The sequence below is a fragment of the Penicillium psychrosexuale genome, assembly GCF_028828465.1.
Source record: "Penicillium psychrosexuale strain IBT 29551 chromosome Unknown utg000003l, whole genome shotgun sequence".
Classification (NCBI taxonomy): Eukaryota; Fungi; Ascomycota; class Eurotiomycetes; order Eurotiales; family Aspergillaceae; genus Penicillium; species Penicillium psychrosexuale.
Window position 1 is genome coordinate 2,598,296 of NW_026643188.1, and position 13,486 is coordinate 2,611,781.

The window sequence follows — 13,486 nt, forward strand, 5'->3', positions numbered from 1 at the left end:
GACAGTGTTGATAAATTTAGTCACTTACCCTTCGATATGCCTTGGGATATAATGGCGGGCTCTGGTTGGCGGCATCGGCCGTATTGTCAGCTCCGATCTAAGCGATAGGCATCGGGGTGGGGGCATTCCTATCTGCGGGTCCAATGTGGGCCGTACACCCCGGATTCGTTCCCGATATCGATCCTTCCACTGACCGAGTTGGTTAAATTGAAACGCCGTTCCTCTGATTTGGTATAGGGTAGAGAAGAGTTAATATTTTGTCTCTTACACATTGGTTCACATACTGTTCTATATTATTTACATTGTTCAGCCGATATGGACTCTGTCTCAGTCGATAACCGAAGAGACTATTCAGAGGAACTGGACAAAGTTGACCAGTCTCCTACTAGTCTCCATGCTGGACTCCGCCGTGTTCCTGACAAATTCCCACGTGTCGCACTATTAATCCTTGTCGTCGAGGTAAGTTGCTCCACCGCCCACGTGTTGATTGCCCTAGCTCATCCGCTAACATGGACATACTAGCTTGGCGAACGGTTTACTTATTTTGGCCTCAGCGGTCCTATGCAAAATTATATCAAGTAAGCTGTCTTTTCCAGATGAGTCGATCTTTTGGGAACAATGTCTAAGTCCGTTTTTATCTAGTAACCCCTATGATCCTGGTTCAGATCTCCCTGGCGCACTAGGCAAAGGACAAGCAACCGCATCGGCTCTTGGAAACTTCTTTAAATTTTGGGCTTATGCCTCCACCATCATTGGCGCGATTGTTGCAGGTAATACATCTCCCCTTGAGATCTTGCATCATTGTTATTAATAGTCCACCAGATCAATATGTCGGCAAATTCAAAGCCATCACAATCTCTCTGGGAATCTACATAGTCGGGTTGATCGTCTTGGTTGCGACCGCGACACCGGCTGGCTTTAAGAGTGATGCTGGTTTTGGAGGCTTGGTTGCTGCGATGGTCATCATTGGCCTAGGAACAGGTGGAATCAAGGCCAATGTGACTCCCATGTGCGCCGAGCAATACCAAAATGTAGAGCCGGTGTTAAAGGTACTCAAATCAGGCGAGCGTGTGGTTGTTGATCCTGAAATGACCGTGCAGCGACTTTTCATGTGGTTCTACTGGGTTGTCAATGTTGGCGCCCTCTCCCCCTTGATTACAGTCAATGTTGAGGCGAAGAACTCTTTCTGGCTTGCATATTTGATCCCATTGATGTAAGTTGGGATGAGACACATTTGTATTACGCACCTGCTAATTTCTTCCAGTGCAATTGTTCTCTCGGCTATCGTCTTCTTGTCCGGCCAGAAGCGATATGTTAAGATTCCTCCTCAGGGGTCTGCTATTATTGATGCATGCAAGGTCTTGAACATTGCTCGACAGGAGAAGAATTTTGAAAACGCGAAGCCATCAGCCCTAGAGGCCTCAGGACATTTGAGCAAGTATCCATTTGCATCTTCACCGCGCTACACGGATCAGTACGTCTCAGACGTCCGTCGAGGCTTTAGAAGCTGCAGAGTAAGTTGGGATCCGATACCTCAATACTGAGTTATGCTTACACATATTATAGATGTTTATATTCTTCCCATTCTATTTTGTTTGCTGGGTCCAGATTTGGAACAATCTTATCTCACAAGCTGGACAAATGGCATTGCATGGAACGCCGAACGATCTCCTGCAAAACCTTGACCCGATCGCCTTGTGTATTTTTATCCCGCTTCTTGACTGTGAGTATTGAATGATGATACCAAAAAAAACTTCTGCTAACCAATATATCTCTAGTGGGCGTCTATCCAGTCTTTCGCAAGTTTAAGATCAACTTCAGCCCAGTCCGTCGAATCTTCGCCGGTTTCCTTCTTGTCTCAATCTCCATGGTCTACGCCAGTGTGCTACAGCATTACATTTATAAGTCCCCAGCAAACAGCATACACGTGTGGATTCAAGCCCCGGCATATATCTTGGTCGCATTCTCCGAGGCCTTTGTTATTGTTACTGGATTGGAGCTTGCCTTCACCCATGCTCCGAAAACGTGAGTCAACTGCCCACATAATACTATCTTACTCAAACTAACCACAACTTATTTCAGCCTTCGATCTTTTATCTCTGCACTTTTCTGGCTCATGATCGGCATTGCGGCGGCGATCTGCATCGGTCTAAGCCCAGTGTCACAAGATCCGTATCTTCCTTGGATGTATGGATCTCTTGCAATTGTGGGCTTCGTGGCGGGATGTGCGTTTTATCTTTGCTTCAGGAAGAGTGACTCTCTTGATCCAGTAGACCCAGGATTCGTCGAAGGAGTTCCAGTTGAAGGAAACGGGCAGCATGTTATACAGATTGCTGACTATGGCAAACACAGTGAAGCATAGAAGTTGTCTATGCAATTAAATAGCCTATATAATCAATCTACTTCCGACTATTATTCTAACAGCCGTTTTCCTTACATCACACGTTTAAGTAGATGTTTGACTCCTCCAGATTTTAGCATCTATAAGCCTCCGTTCATTCATTCGTCCACTACTTACGTCTTCATTTTTATATACCCCTCTCGACAAGTTGCAAATAATACCAACAGACTGAAATATATACCATACGTACACCCTAGCATTTGGACCAACATAGACCTTTTCTTTGTTCAATTCCAATTTAATCATTTCGATACTCTAGAGATTGCCATAAATACAATGGTGGCACTTGTGGCAAGCCCAGAATTTGCGAGATAGGTATATACTACTCTTGGTATCCACCTTCCCCAGTGCCATGCCTCTATCATTTCAATTCAGCCGAACTTAGAATCACGGGCGCCAATCACAAGCTATGCCGCCTATCCCCACAGTTGAATGCCGCCAATCGGAGCAGCCCCCAATCTTTCGCCTCCGAGATAGGCGCTTGTTTACTCGTTAACCTCATCCAAATTGAAATCAAGATTCTAGACACGAGATAAACAATATGAAAGTCAATGAGTCAAAGTGGAGGGCTCACTAGAAATTGAGAAGTTCATGTTGCTTTTCAGAGTTACCAGGCATGATCAAGGTGGTTGTTATAATATCACAAGAATTATTTATATATTACATCTTTACACTTTTGAGACGGTTTGCCAGAGTGAGCTACTAATAGCATAGAAATTTAGAGGCGACAGTATACTTAGTAGATATATACATTCCTTCATATCCCTGGGAGAGATAATCCATTGGACCATCTTATCCCCTGTGAAACAGGTTGATTTGGCCAGAAATAATCATGTAAATTTGTCAAGAAACAAGGGAACTCACTTGCCAAAAATATTCTTAACTGTACTCCATCCAGGATAAGTATCAGGGGCACCGGCCTTATGGTTCATGAAACTATGGTCTTCGGTAACACAAGTTGGCTCTCCTTCGGCATTCATAGGTAGGGCATTGGACTCAAGCATGTTCTCACGCTCGATAAACTTATTTTGCGCTCGCGTCTTCTGATCACTCAAAGAAAGGAAGTCACCCATTGTTGATTTGGGATTGATAGCCTGTGATATGAGAATTAGGGTTAGTTAGCGTATGCTGTGAAGCTGTCCCGACAACACTCGACCACGTACATCTGCATGGCCCAATCCCTCATTCTTGCCACCTAACCAGAGCCTGTCGCCCCATCCTTTTCCACCTCCGACATCGTTCGCGGGAGTGGGCTCGGCACTGCTGCCACCGGCGACCGCAGTCGTTGGGCGGTTGGGGGTACTATCGCTGCCCATTTTGATATTGTGAATATTTTGACCTGCATATGAGGTCATTAGCGTAATCGATCTTGGCGAGAAGCGATTCAAACGAAGTGATAAAATAATGAGAGAAGTGGTTGGTATAAGTCGGCGTTGTATCTAGAAGTTTGTATACTCACGATGTATGTGTTAAGGAAATTCGGTTCAATTGTGGCTGCAATCCTTGTGCAATCCTTGTGATTGAATTTGTTTAGCTGGTGGATTTGAGATGAAGTGGAATTTTTTTACTTGGATTTATATACGTTCCATAGCCTTGACCTAATCCTCGCCACAACCCCGCATGAAGTCATGATGAGTACATATCACTCTCCGTGATTGGTTTACCATTGAAGTAACTACGTATATCGAATACTTACATATTGTCAAACTTGCTTTCCCAAATAGCTTAGTTTGCCAGGTATTCTTCGCCCCTTTGTTTCTTTGTACCTAAGAAGCTGTATATATAGATGACTTATGGCAGTAGTAGTGCCCGAACCTTGATATTCTCATCAATTACATTTTAATTTCTTTCCATGTGTATATGGTGCATGCATGGCATATATATACGTGGGTTCTAGCATGTATTCACTGACATTTAACGAAGAAGTTATAAACATTGTTGGCGCTTGAGGAAACGAGCCGTGGAAGAAGCTCTCCCGATGTCCACGTTATAGGTTTCGGAACTATATATGAATAACCTACTTCATGTTTGTCTTCTCTTTCTCTTTCTTATTCTTATAATTCTTACTGATGACATTCTCCTTTAGGAAGATTTGATAGAATCATCTCACTACGCACGTTCAAACGATTCAACCATCGAAATATTGACGATGCGATACCTCGGTTGACAGGAGAGAGCCTACTCGTGTTGCTTTTTGTCAAAGTATACTTGGAGGGAGAACGGGCCAATCTTCATGGCGAGAGCCAATACCCGCCTCATGGAAAGAAGATTGTCTCCAATCTGCTATTCCAATCCGAGAGCACCCATATCCTATCTTGTCTTGATATGAATACCCGGGACAATCTTTTTGGAATACCGCCGCGGCCGGCAACGGAAGAGTGGAAATCGTGGACATTCTACTCAGAAACCAAGGGAGGAGGATCTCAGGGTGTTCCATTCCTAGTACACACGAGCCAATCGTGCAGTTGCTTTTATGGAATAGCGAGACCTAAATGAAGCACACCTGGAAGCCGACACAGGCCTTTGGGGGACTACCGGCGACTAAGTATGCCACTGGGGCATAACCCTCTCATTAGTGGGAGCTGACAATTCTTTTTGGGAATTGTCGTTCGCTCGCAACCTCCCCCCGATCCTGCCTGAATTGTCAGTACCGCCTTCCTAATCGGGTGCAGGTTCTCAACCAAATTAGGAAGGCGGTACTGAAAATGGAGTAGAGGGGTAAAGAATTAGCCGCAGAATATACTACTGATGTGGCTAGCGGATCTATTAATCTATTATTTTGGACTTGAATCATTTTATTCAACTTATATGAATTTAGAAAGCCAATGTTGCCCTCCAGTTTTCAGTGGATTGCTCATTTTTTGCGAGGATGCTCCAGATCATACCGAACCACCCTGAAAGTTGGCCAAACCTGCAACAAGACAGCGCCAACCATCATACAACCCGCAAAGACCTGAGCATGCAAAAACTCCGAGGTATCGAGATTGACCAAAGCACCTGCAATTGGAGTTCCAGCAAGCGCCCCGAAAGACGATATCCCCCACATCATGCCCAAACGAGTCCCCAAAAAGCTTGAATCCGGACAGAAAATCGGATGTGCCACAATGGAAGTCGGCGCCGTGACCAAAACACCACTGAGAGCTCCCCAGTAGCATGCCCAGACAATAAACCCAGCCATATCGGTAGCTGCAATCCAAGTGAACATAGCAATCGCCGACGCGATCACGGAGAATATCAGTATCCCAATAGGTTTGATATATGCGACAAGCAGATATGGAACGACACGACCGATAACGGACGTGCCATTGACAATAGCAACCATATAAAAGCTAAAATCGGTAGTGGTATGCACCACCGTGCGGGCATAGGAGGCGATGTAGAAAATGGGCACGTAGTATGCGAGCATGACACACGTGAGCGACAGCGAGAACATCATAAATGAGGGCTCACGGAAGGCACTCCAGTCGATAAGACTTCTTGCATGGGCTCTCTGGCCTGGTTGCCGACACAAAATCAGACATGCTACAACAGCAAGAAATAGGCTGATGAAGCCAATGCTGCGAACTGCCCATGCGAATCCGACTCTGGGCTGCAGTTGGCGGAACATGACTGGGAAAATGACGGCTCCCACGCTAGACCCAATTGATGCGCAGCCGATGGCGATGGGGCGTTTTGTGGTGAAACTGGTGGATATTACGACGAGGGCTGGGATGTAGGAAATACCGCCTCCCATTCCGACGCAAAATCCTTGCGCGAGTAACACCTGTTCTTGTTAGAAAATCTTCTCCCAATGTTAGATTTCGGATGTACCTGATAGTACGAAGTGGCGAGACTGGTCATCATCATTCCGAATACAGTCAAGAAACTTCCGGATATAATTAGAGGACGCAAGTATCCAACATCAACTAATGGCCCCGTAGCAAGACCAACCATTGGGATTAGCGTGGCCTGGATACTGCCCACCCATGAGATCGTGGATGGTGTCTCATTTCGCAGAAGTTCTGTTTGGTAATATTCTTGAAAAGAGCCATAGGTCGTCAGTAGGCCCCTGGAAACAATATTAGCTTGATAGAAGCACAGTACGTGTGACAACAGTGTAAACCAACCAAGAGTTCACAAAGACACAGAAGCCCGCAAGAACATTTAACCATGCATCAAGGCCCCCGTTGACTCTCTTTTTCGGTTGTTCGTTTTGGCGTTCATTGTCAAGTGCCAAGTTGCCCGATGGTAAATGTGGTTGGGCGCCATGTATCTTCTCTTTTGAACGCATTTCGATATATATGTGCCATTATGTAGCAAAGAGCAACAGCTATGACCTTACAGTTATAAGGAAGAAGAACCCTTTTCCCTCCAACACTCCACTGTGGGGAAACCGGGGTTTCCATTAGTCAACTTCTTCGACCGGCACTGGGTAGCCGAGCCCTACCGATTTGGTTGGCTGTTATGGGTTTTTTATGTGCTCGTCGGGGACCTCCGAATTTCTGATCTTCCCGACATCTACGAAGTATGTTGTACTTAACCGTATTGAATATTACTTCCGCTCCCGGAATATATATCGCCTTCCTCTAGGGCTCCGTGATCTAACTTTGTGCCTCTATTATTCTCTCGCAGGACTTTGTTCTCGGACAATTCTTGGCTGCATGCTCGTATTTAGTGTCAGTTGACGCGAGACTAGACCAATCACATCCACATCCGGGGTAAAAGCCCCTACACATTGACAATCTCCGTTCTATATGAGCAATCGAGATCAACTATGATTCAATCGAACCCTTTTTGTCGTCTTTGACCTTATGAATTATATCACCAATTTAACATCGCATTTGCCGAATAATTCAACGCACAATCACTTCGCTCAATGCGCTATGTGACTAGTGACTATGTGCTAACCCCTAAGAATTTCCGTTGATGTACTCTGTGGCCATTATATCACCCCGATCTGGAGAGATATTGAATATTCATGGATGTGATCCATTGCTCAATCACGTCAGAGCATGCGGCCCTTATAGCCATCTGCTACCCCTCAAAGAGCCACCTCTTGTCGCAAGACGGCGGTCTCCCCGTCACTCCCCAGCTTGTGCATTGCTGGAGATCCCCGCTTGTTTGAGGAAGTGTTATCCTGCTCGGTCTCACTACAGTCCCGAGGTGATCCCTATATCGGGCCTCCTTCACACCGAATTGTGCCTTCTGTACCCGTCTATAAACACCAATATGTATTTCCCGCCTAAGCCTAATACATATCATAGAGCCTGAGAAATTGCTAGCCCGCTGAAGGATGGATGTGGCGAGTTGGATCTTACCAGAAAAGGCAATCAATGGTGCGTGAAGTATGGGTAGGCCTTTCTGATGATCTGGAGGGGAAATTCCAATTATTTAGACTTCTTTCATGTTATTTCGACCAGTCTCACAGCCCTGCTCTATCAGGCACTCCAATGATTATATCATCTCGATCTAAATGGATCAAATTATTGAGATACGTCAAGGATAGAGGCAGCATAAGCGGCCAACGATACTTATTCTAAAATTATAAGAAAGCAATGATCTAACAATGTCATATTCCAGAAAGCAGCGTTCGCTATGAGCGTCGATATAAGTATATGTAATGCTGGACTTTTGCATCTGACCCATCTGAGCCACCAATCAAGGCTACAGAACAGGCGAGATATCAAATTGCAAGTGATGGAAACAGGAGTCTTTTCATGTCGTGAATGCAGAAAGAAAATCGTAATAACCAATGAGAACCAAAACAAAACAAAGTCATTTTCCAATGAGACATCTCGTTACTCATCCTCAAACTGGTCTGCCCAAGTTCCAGTGATAGGTGAAAACGAAGATTCCAATTTTTCCATTGCTGACTGTGACTTGGATGGTGCAGGAGCAGTTTCGAGCGGGAGTTTAGTCTCAGCCTTAAGCTTGTTCTCCGGCGCAGGCGCAGCTTTAATCTCGGTCTTCTTGGGTCCTTCGGGCAGAGCCGGGAATGCACTCTCATCCAACCTCGGTGCAGCAGGGCTCTCTGTTGCGTATATACTGTCAGCTAAGCCCTTGCGTGGCCGGTCTCCCTGTGGGGCACGGGAAGCTCCACGGTCACGGCCACCTCGACCACCTCGACCACCTCGTCCACGACCCCGGTTATCACTAGAATGATCTGCAACACCTTCTGAACGGCCGTCTTCAAAGTCTCGTCGCACAGCACCAGACACACCGCCATGCATACCGCGTCGGAATTGGCTGCCTCCACCGCGGGGATCATAATCTTCCTCGCGTTTCTGCGAATCCCACTCACGCCCCGTCTGGGCCTTGAGTTTGCGCTGTCTGTTTTTCTCACGTTCACTATCCATAACGCGGCGGTGCGCGAGTTCTTCACGACGTTTCTTCGCCGCCTCCTGCTCGCGCTCCATGAACGACGCCTGATCAGCTTCGGCGCGAGCATGGGCTGCAGCCTTCTTCACAGCGTTCTCCTTGGCTGCAGCAATGCGTTTAGATAGTTCCTCTTCTGTGAGTTTAGGCTGGAAGTAAACAGTCAGCTAGATACTCTTGGCAAGGGAGGGAAGGACTGCATACTTTTCTCAGACCACCAGTGGCACTCCGATCCCCACGTACAGCTGGCACACGCTGGGCCTCTTCACCACCCTCTTCGACCGGGCCGGTCTGCTCTTTAGGCTCAGCGGGCTTCTCATGCCTGGAAGCACTAGCCTCACGCGCATCGGCAGCAGGCGCATTGGCAGGAGCCTTTTTGCGCGGTGTGCTTTCTGACCGTTTTTGCTCTGACTCCCTTCCACCGCGCCCTCCTTTGCCCCGACTCCGTCGTCCCCGGCCTCGTTCACCGCCACGGCCCCGCTGCGGAGTTTCCCCACGTGGAATTGGTTGCTCGGGAGATTGCTTCTCGGGTACATGTGCCTCCTGTGACTCTGGCTCTGCCTCGGCGGTAATGACCTCTGTCTGCGCCTGCTGCTCTTCTGTGGAGATTGGGATAATCTCGTCGTCAAATAGGTCATCGGCGCCGCGAGTTTGTGCGAACTCGTCCATCTCGGGGTCTGCCATTGCGATTGTGTCTAGAGAAGAGCACTGGAAGGTCGGAAAAGTCACGGGTGGGCTGTGAACTCGAAACTCGCGGAATTGTTGCCGCTATATACGCGATTCGAGGGGTAGCTTCGTGGAGGGGCTCAGATGATGGTCTGTGTGCAGGCTAGTGGAGTGTGTAATATATTGTCGTCTTTCAAAATTTGCAATAATTCATATAAAAGGCATATGTAACGGAGAAACGAATAGCAGGAATTACAGTGGTCACACAGCTCAACTGATCTGCAATCCAGCTGGGGCAGTCTGCTAGGCGGTCTGCTATTGCTGCGGAGCACATTGTTTTGCCGATGAACTCCGTCTGCTTTCTGCCGATATAAGTCGTGCCTGCGCTTGTACTCGACCTGATTTGACATGTTGCAACTAGGCCGATTTACCTGTCAAGGGTAAGTTGGTCCTCCCTGTCCCAAACTCGACAAGTCGAATTTGACATTTGGAATGTCCATTTCCTTGAGTCAGAGGGGGAAGAAATCCGGGGTTCTCCACAAATGCGGAGAAAACCCCTGCTTCACTCCAAGGCTGTTGGAATCGACACTTCGATTGCTTGTATTTCATGATGTACGTAGTTATTAATTCAAGGCACTAAAATATTGAAGATTAACCTTGGAGCTTCTAGCATTTTGTGGTGCTCCTTTGATTTACGATTTAGGTAATCACTATTGGCACAGTTAGTATATCTCAGCTCTTGTTCCTTGACATAACCGCGTAGAGACTTCATCATGATTGTAGATTTGTCACATTGGCGTGAGTGAGAGGTTCATCAAGGCTCTAGATACTGTTTATCCGTCTGTCCTCGGTAGCGGGAGCTCCATAACCAAGGCCAAACTTACAGCCGAGTTCTATATTGCTACCAGATACATGCACAGTTGCTGGGGAATCTCGTTAAGTAATCGAATCTCAAGGGTTATTGGAACTATCTTAAGGCTGCATCATTGTGACGCAAAGGCTGTTGGCAAAACATAGAAGAAACTGGGTACATGTAGGCTGTAGCGTGAGCACAGAATTTAATCTCGGTCAACTATCAACCAATCAGACAGAATAGTCAATCGCTAGTTAAGGACTATGATCATCAGTAACAAGCAAGTCAATCGCTAGTTAAGGACTATGATCATCAGTAACAAGCAAGGTACCTGCATTTATAGGTATATACACACTTACCGCCATTGCTCGAGCGTCTTCTTAAGGTCTCCCAGCCTATCAATCTGCTTTATATGAATCGCACTAAGAGAATCTCGGTCCTTCAATAAAAAAGTGAATTTCTGTCGTATCCCACGTATCTTATCTAGCAACCTTTCTGTCTCACCATGTACAGCCTTGGCTTGTTCCGAGGTTGGCGTGTCTCGTAGAATCATGTAAAACCGGCTTTGCCACGCCGGTAATTCTGCCTCTTCCGCATCCATCTGCTCTTCGAGCCCGGCCATTTCTTTGTTCCAGAGAATGACTTTGCTCTGATACGTTTCGATATCCTTTCTAAGGGCATTGGTGGTTCGGACGATCATCCATACGTGGAACTTGGTAACGAAGTGTTGAATCCACGCTGCTGCTAAAGAGATAAGAGGGATGCCTGCCATCGGCAACACAACAAATAAAATGAGCCCGTTCATGACGAAGAGTTTGGAGCAATGTAAATGAGTCAGTGAAAAAGTGAGAACATTTGAAAGTTGGAGAGTGGTAGCAACTCTAAAACTTTGAACCTAATTGGAAAGAGCTACTCTTTCCTCTTTTACTCCTCACACAAGTCGAGCCAGGATATCAATGTCTAGATCATCGCTGAAGTATCGTCGATGCCATAAAGAAGTATAACAGCGGTATTTTGATGTTAATCTAGTGGATATATGATGCCTTTACATAGAAAGAAATATGCAGACAGTCCGCTAGGGACTAGAGGGGCGATTTTCCTTTTGACTAGGGTTACAAAACTTATTGCTATCACTTTCTTTCTTCTCCAATAGCAGCCAAGTCTTAAATTAGAGGAGCGATGCACTGTATGAACCAACCAATAAGACACCCGCGATAGCCGCTATAGAGGGCCCCACATCTCCGCAGTCCCTTCGGACATTGCGCCGAGTCTCCGATCACATCATTGGCAATCTCTCTGTTCGAAAAACTTCAGTTCACTCTGGACATCACATCATGTCTGCAGGTGACACTGCCAGAGAGCCTGCGTCTGAGCAAACACCGCTCCTTCGGGATTCACCTAATGGCGATGCCAATGAGAATACCCCACTACACCAGGAACCCAGTACCAAGGAGCTGGTTTGGATCCTCGGAAGCATTTGGCTCGGTGTCTTCCTAGCTGCGCTCGGTATGAACTTCAACTCTTGCAGGAGTATCATAATGACTGATGTTAGCTCATTGCAGATACAACAATCGTTGCCACGCTCTCCGCGCCTATCTCTTCGTCTTTCAACTCATTCTCGTTGCTCTCGTGGCTAGCCACTTCTTATTTGATCTCCAATGCCGCCTGCCAGCCTCTCAGTGGCCGATTGACTGATATTTATTCTCGTCGCTGGGGGCTTGTGTTCTCTAACGTCTTCTTCGCCCTTGGCAACTTGATCTGCGGCCTGGCAAGAGCACAATGGGTTATCATTTTCGGTCGCGTCGTAGCAGGTGTCGGAGGAGGCGGTCTTACTGCGATCTCGACCTTCGTCACTTCTGACCTGGTCCCTCTCCGCAAGCGAGGCATCTGGCAGGGCATTGGAAACATCTGCTACGGTGCTGGCATGGGACTTGGAGGTGTGTTTGGCGGGTGGATCAACGATACTCTGGGATGGAGATGGGCGTTTTTGCTCCAGGTTCCCTTTTTGGTCATCTCATGCATTTTAGTGGCAGTTAAAGTCAAGATTCCAGTGAAGGAGTCGGATACTGCGCGCATCAAACGCGTTGATTTCCTCGGCGCCATCACTCTAGTTCTGACATTGGTCACATTATTGCTTGGCCTCAACACGGGCGGAAACCAGGTACCGTGGACCCACCCGCTGGTACTGACATCGCTGGTTGCCTCTGCTGTCTTCCTGGGTCTGTTCATCTATGTGGAAGCTGTGGTTGCTTCTGAACCTGTCATTCCCGTGCGCCTTTTGCTGAACCGCACCGTGGCAGCTGCTTGTCTGACCAACTGGTTCGGTACCATGGCCATCTTCGGCCTCCTCTTTTACCTACCGGTGTACTTCCAGGTGCAGGGACTTTCCCCGACTGCTGCGGGTGCGCGATTAATTCCGCAGGCGGTCGGCACCTCGATTGGCTCTTTGGGGTCGGGTATCATCATGCGCGCCAGCGGTCGGTATGCATCTCTCAATTATGTTGCCATGGCTGTCCAGGTTCTCTCTGCTGGGCTCATCTGCACTTTGAATCTCCACACGCCTGTGGGATTGCCGTTCCTCTATTTCTTCCTAGGCGGTGCATCCTATGGTAGCATGCTAACCATCACCCTGGTGGCGCTCATTTCTGCTGTAGACCACCAGCACCATGCGGTGGTGACATCTGCTTCGTATGCCTTCCGCAGCACGGGAAGTACGATTGGTATCACGGTCGCTTCGGCTGTCTTTCAGAACACCCTGAGGCTCGGGCTGTGGTCTCGATTGGGTGGGCGCAAGGATGCCAAGGAGCTGATTGAACGGCTTCGAGACAGCTTGGACGAAATTTGGAAGCTGCCCGCAGACTTGACATCTGGAGTCCTTGACGCATACATGGACTCCTTGCGGGCGGTATTCGTGACATTGTTAGGCCTGGCCGTCCTGGGAGCATTGACCAGTCTGGCTATGAGGGAGCACAAACTGCACAACAACCTGGCCCGACGATAGAGTAGGTATTCATTCGAGCATTTATAGAAAAATGTTCGAGTATTATATAGATCAGTGACATCAGCATATATAGGGTTGCGGTGTCGGGGTTCGCAACAACCCAGCAGTTAACGTACAGGAATAGATCAATAGAGAAACGCATGAAACAAGTATTGGAAGTTGCACTCCGTCCTGCAGTTGTGCTAAAACACATGTTGGATGATCTCAGGCA

The 13,486-nt window shown here is 47.4% G+C and overlaps 6 protein-coding genes across 6 annotated transcripts; 2 read left to right on the plus strand and 4 right to left on the minus strand.

The window, feature by feature from the left end:
* Positions 1 to 315: 315 nt before the first annotated feature.
* N7518_004914 (uncharacterized protein) lies at positions 316 to 2,362 on the plus strand (the record flags this gene model as incomplete). The annotated part of the gene is made up of 8 exons (XM_057185841.1): positions 316 to 459; positions 523 to 578; positions 643 to 770; positions 823 to 1,213; positions 1,265 to 1,514; positions 1,567 to 1,723; positions 1,779 to 2,025; positions 2,083 to 2,362. The coding sequence occupies 8 exons, from the start codon at positions 316 to 318 to the stop codon at positions 2,360 to 2,362; spliced, it is 1,653 nt and encodes a 550-aa protein (XP_057042611.1).
* Positions 2,363 to 3,261: 899 nt separating this feature from the next.
* N7518_004915 (uncharacterized protein) lies at positions 3,262 to 3,717 on the minus strand (the record flags this gene model as incomplete). Its single annotated transcript, XM_057185842.1, has 2 exons — positions 3,262 to 3,495; positions 3,565 to 3,717. 2 exons carry the CDS (start codon positions 3,715 to 3,717, stop codon positions 3,262 to 3,264), a joined length of 387 nt encoding a protein of 128 aa, XP_057042612.1.
* A 1,538-nt stretch (positions 3,718 to 5,255) lies between these two features.
* Positions 5,256 to 6,671, minus strand: N7518_004916 (uncharacterized protein; the record flags this gene model as incomplete). The annotated part of the gene is made up of 3 exons (XM_057185843.1): positions 5,256 to 6,164; positions 6,212 to 6,449; positions 6,508 to 6,671. 3 exons carry the CDS (start codon positions 6,669 to 6,671, stop codon positions 5,256 to 5,258), a joined length of 1,311 nt encoding a protein of 436 aa, XP_057042613.1.
* Positions 6,672 to 8,178: 1,507 nt separating this feature from the next.
* On the minus strand, positions 8,179 to 9,439 carry N7518_004917 (uncharacterized protein; the record flags this gene model as incomplete). The annotated part of the gene is made up of 2 exons (XM_057185844.1): positions 8,179 to 8,904; positions 8,960 to 9,439. The coding sequence occupies 2 exons, from the start codon at positions 9,437 to 9,439 to the stop codon at positions 8,179 to 8,181; spliced, it is 1,206 nt and encodes a 401-aa protein (XP_057042614.1).
* A 1,078-nt stretch (positions 9,440 to 10,517) lies between these two features.
* Positions 10,518 to 11,079, minus strand: N7518_004918 (uncharacterized protein; the record flags this gene model as incomplete). The annotated part of the gene is made up of 2 exons (XM_057185845.1): positions 10,518 to 10,524; positions 10,634 to 11,079. The coding sequence occupies 2 exons, from the start codon at positions 11,077 to 11,079 to the stop codon at positions 10,518 to 10,520; spliced, it is 453 nt and encodes a 150-aa protein (XP_057042615.1).
* A 529-nt stretch (positions 11,080 to 11,608) lies between these two features.
* N7518_004919 (uncharacterized protein) lies at positions 11,609 to 13,275 on the plus strand (the record flags this gene model as incomplete). Its single annotated transcript, XM_057185846.1, has 2 exons — positions 11,609 to 11,780; positions 11,837 to 13,275. The coding sequence occupies 2 exons, from the start codon at positions 11,609 to 11,611 to the stop codon at positions 13,273 to 13,275; spliced, it is 1,611 nt and encodes a 536-aa protein (XP_057042616.1).
* Positions 13,276 to 13,486: the final 211 nt, after the last annotated feature.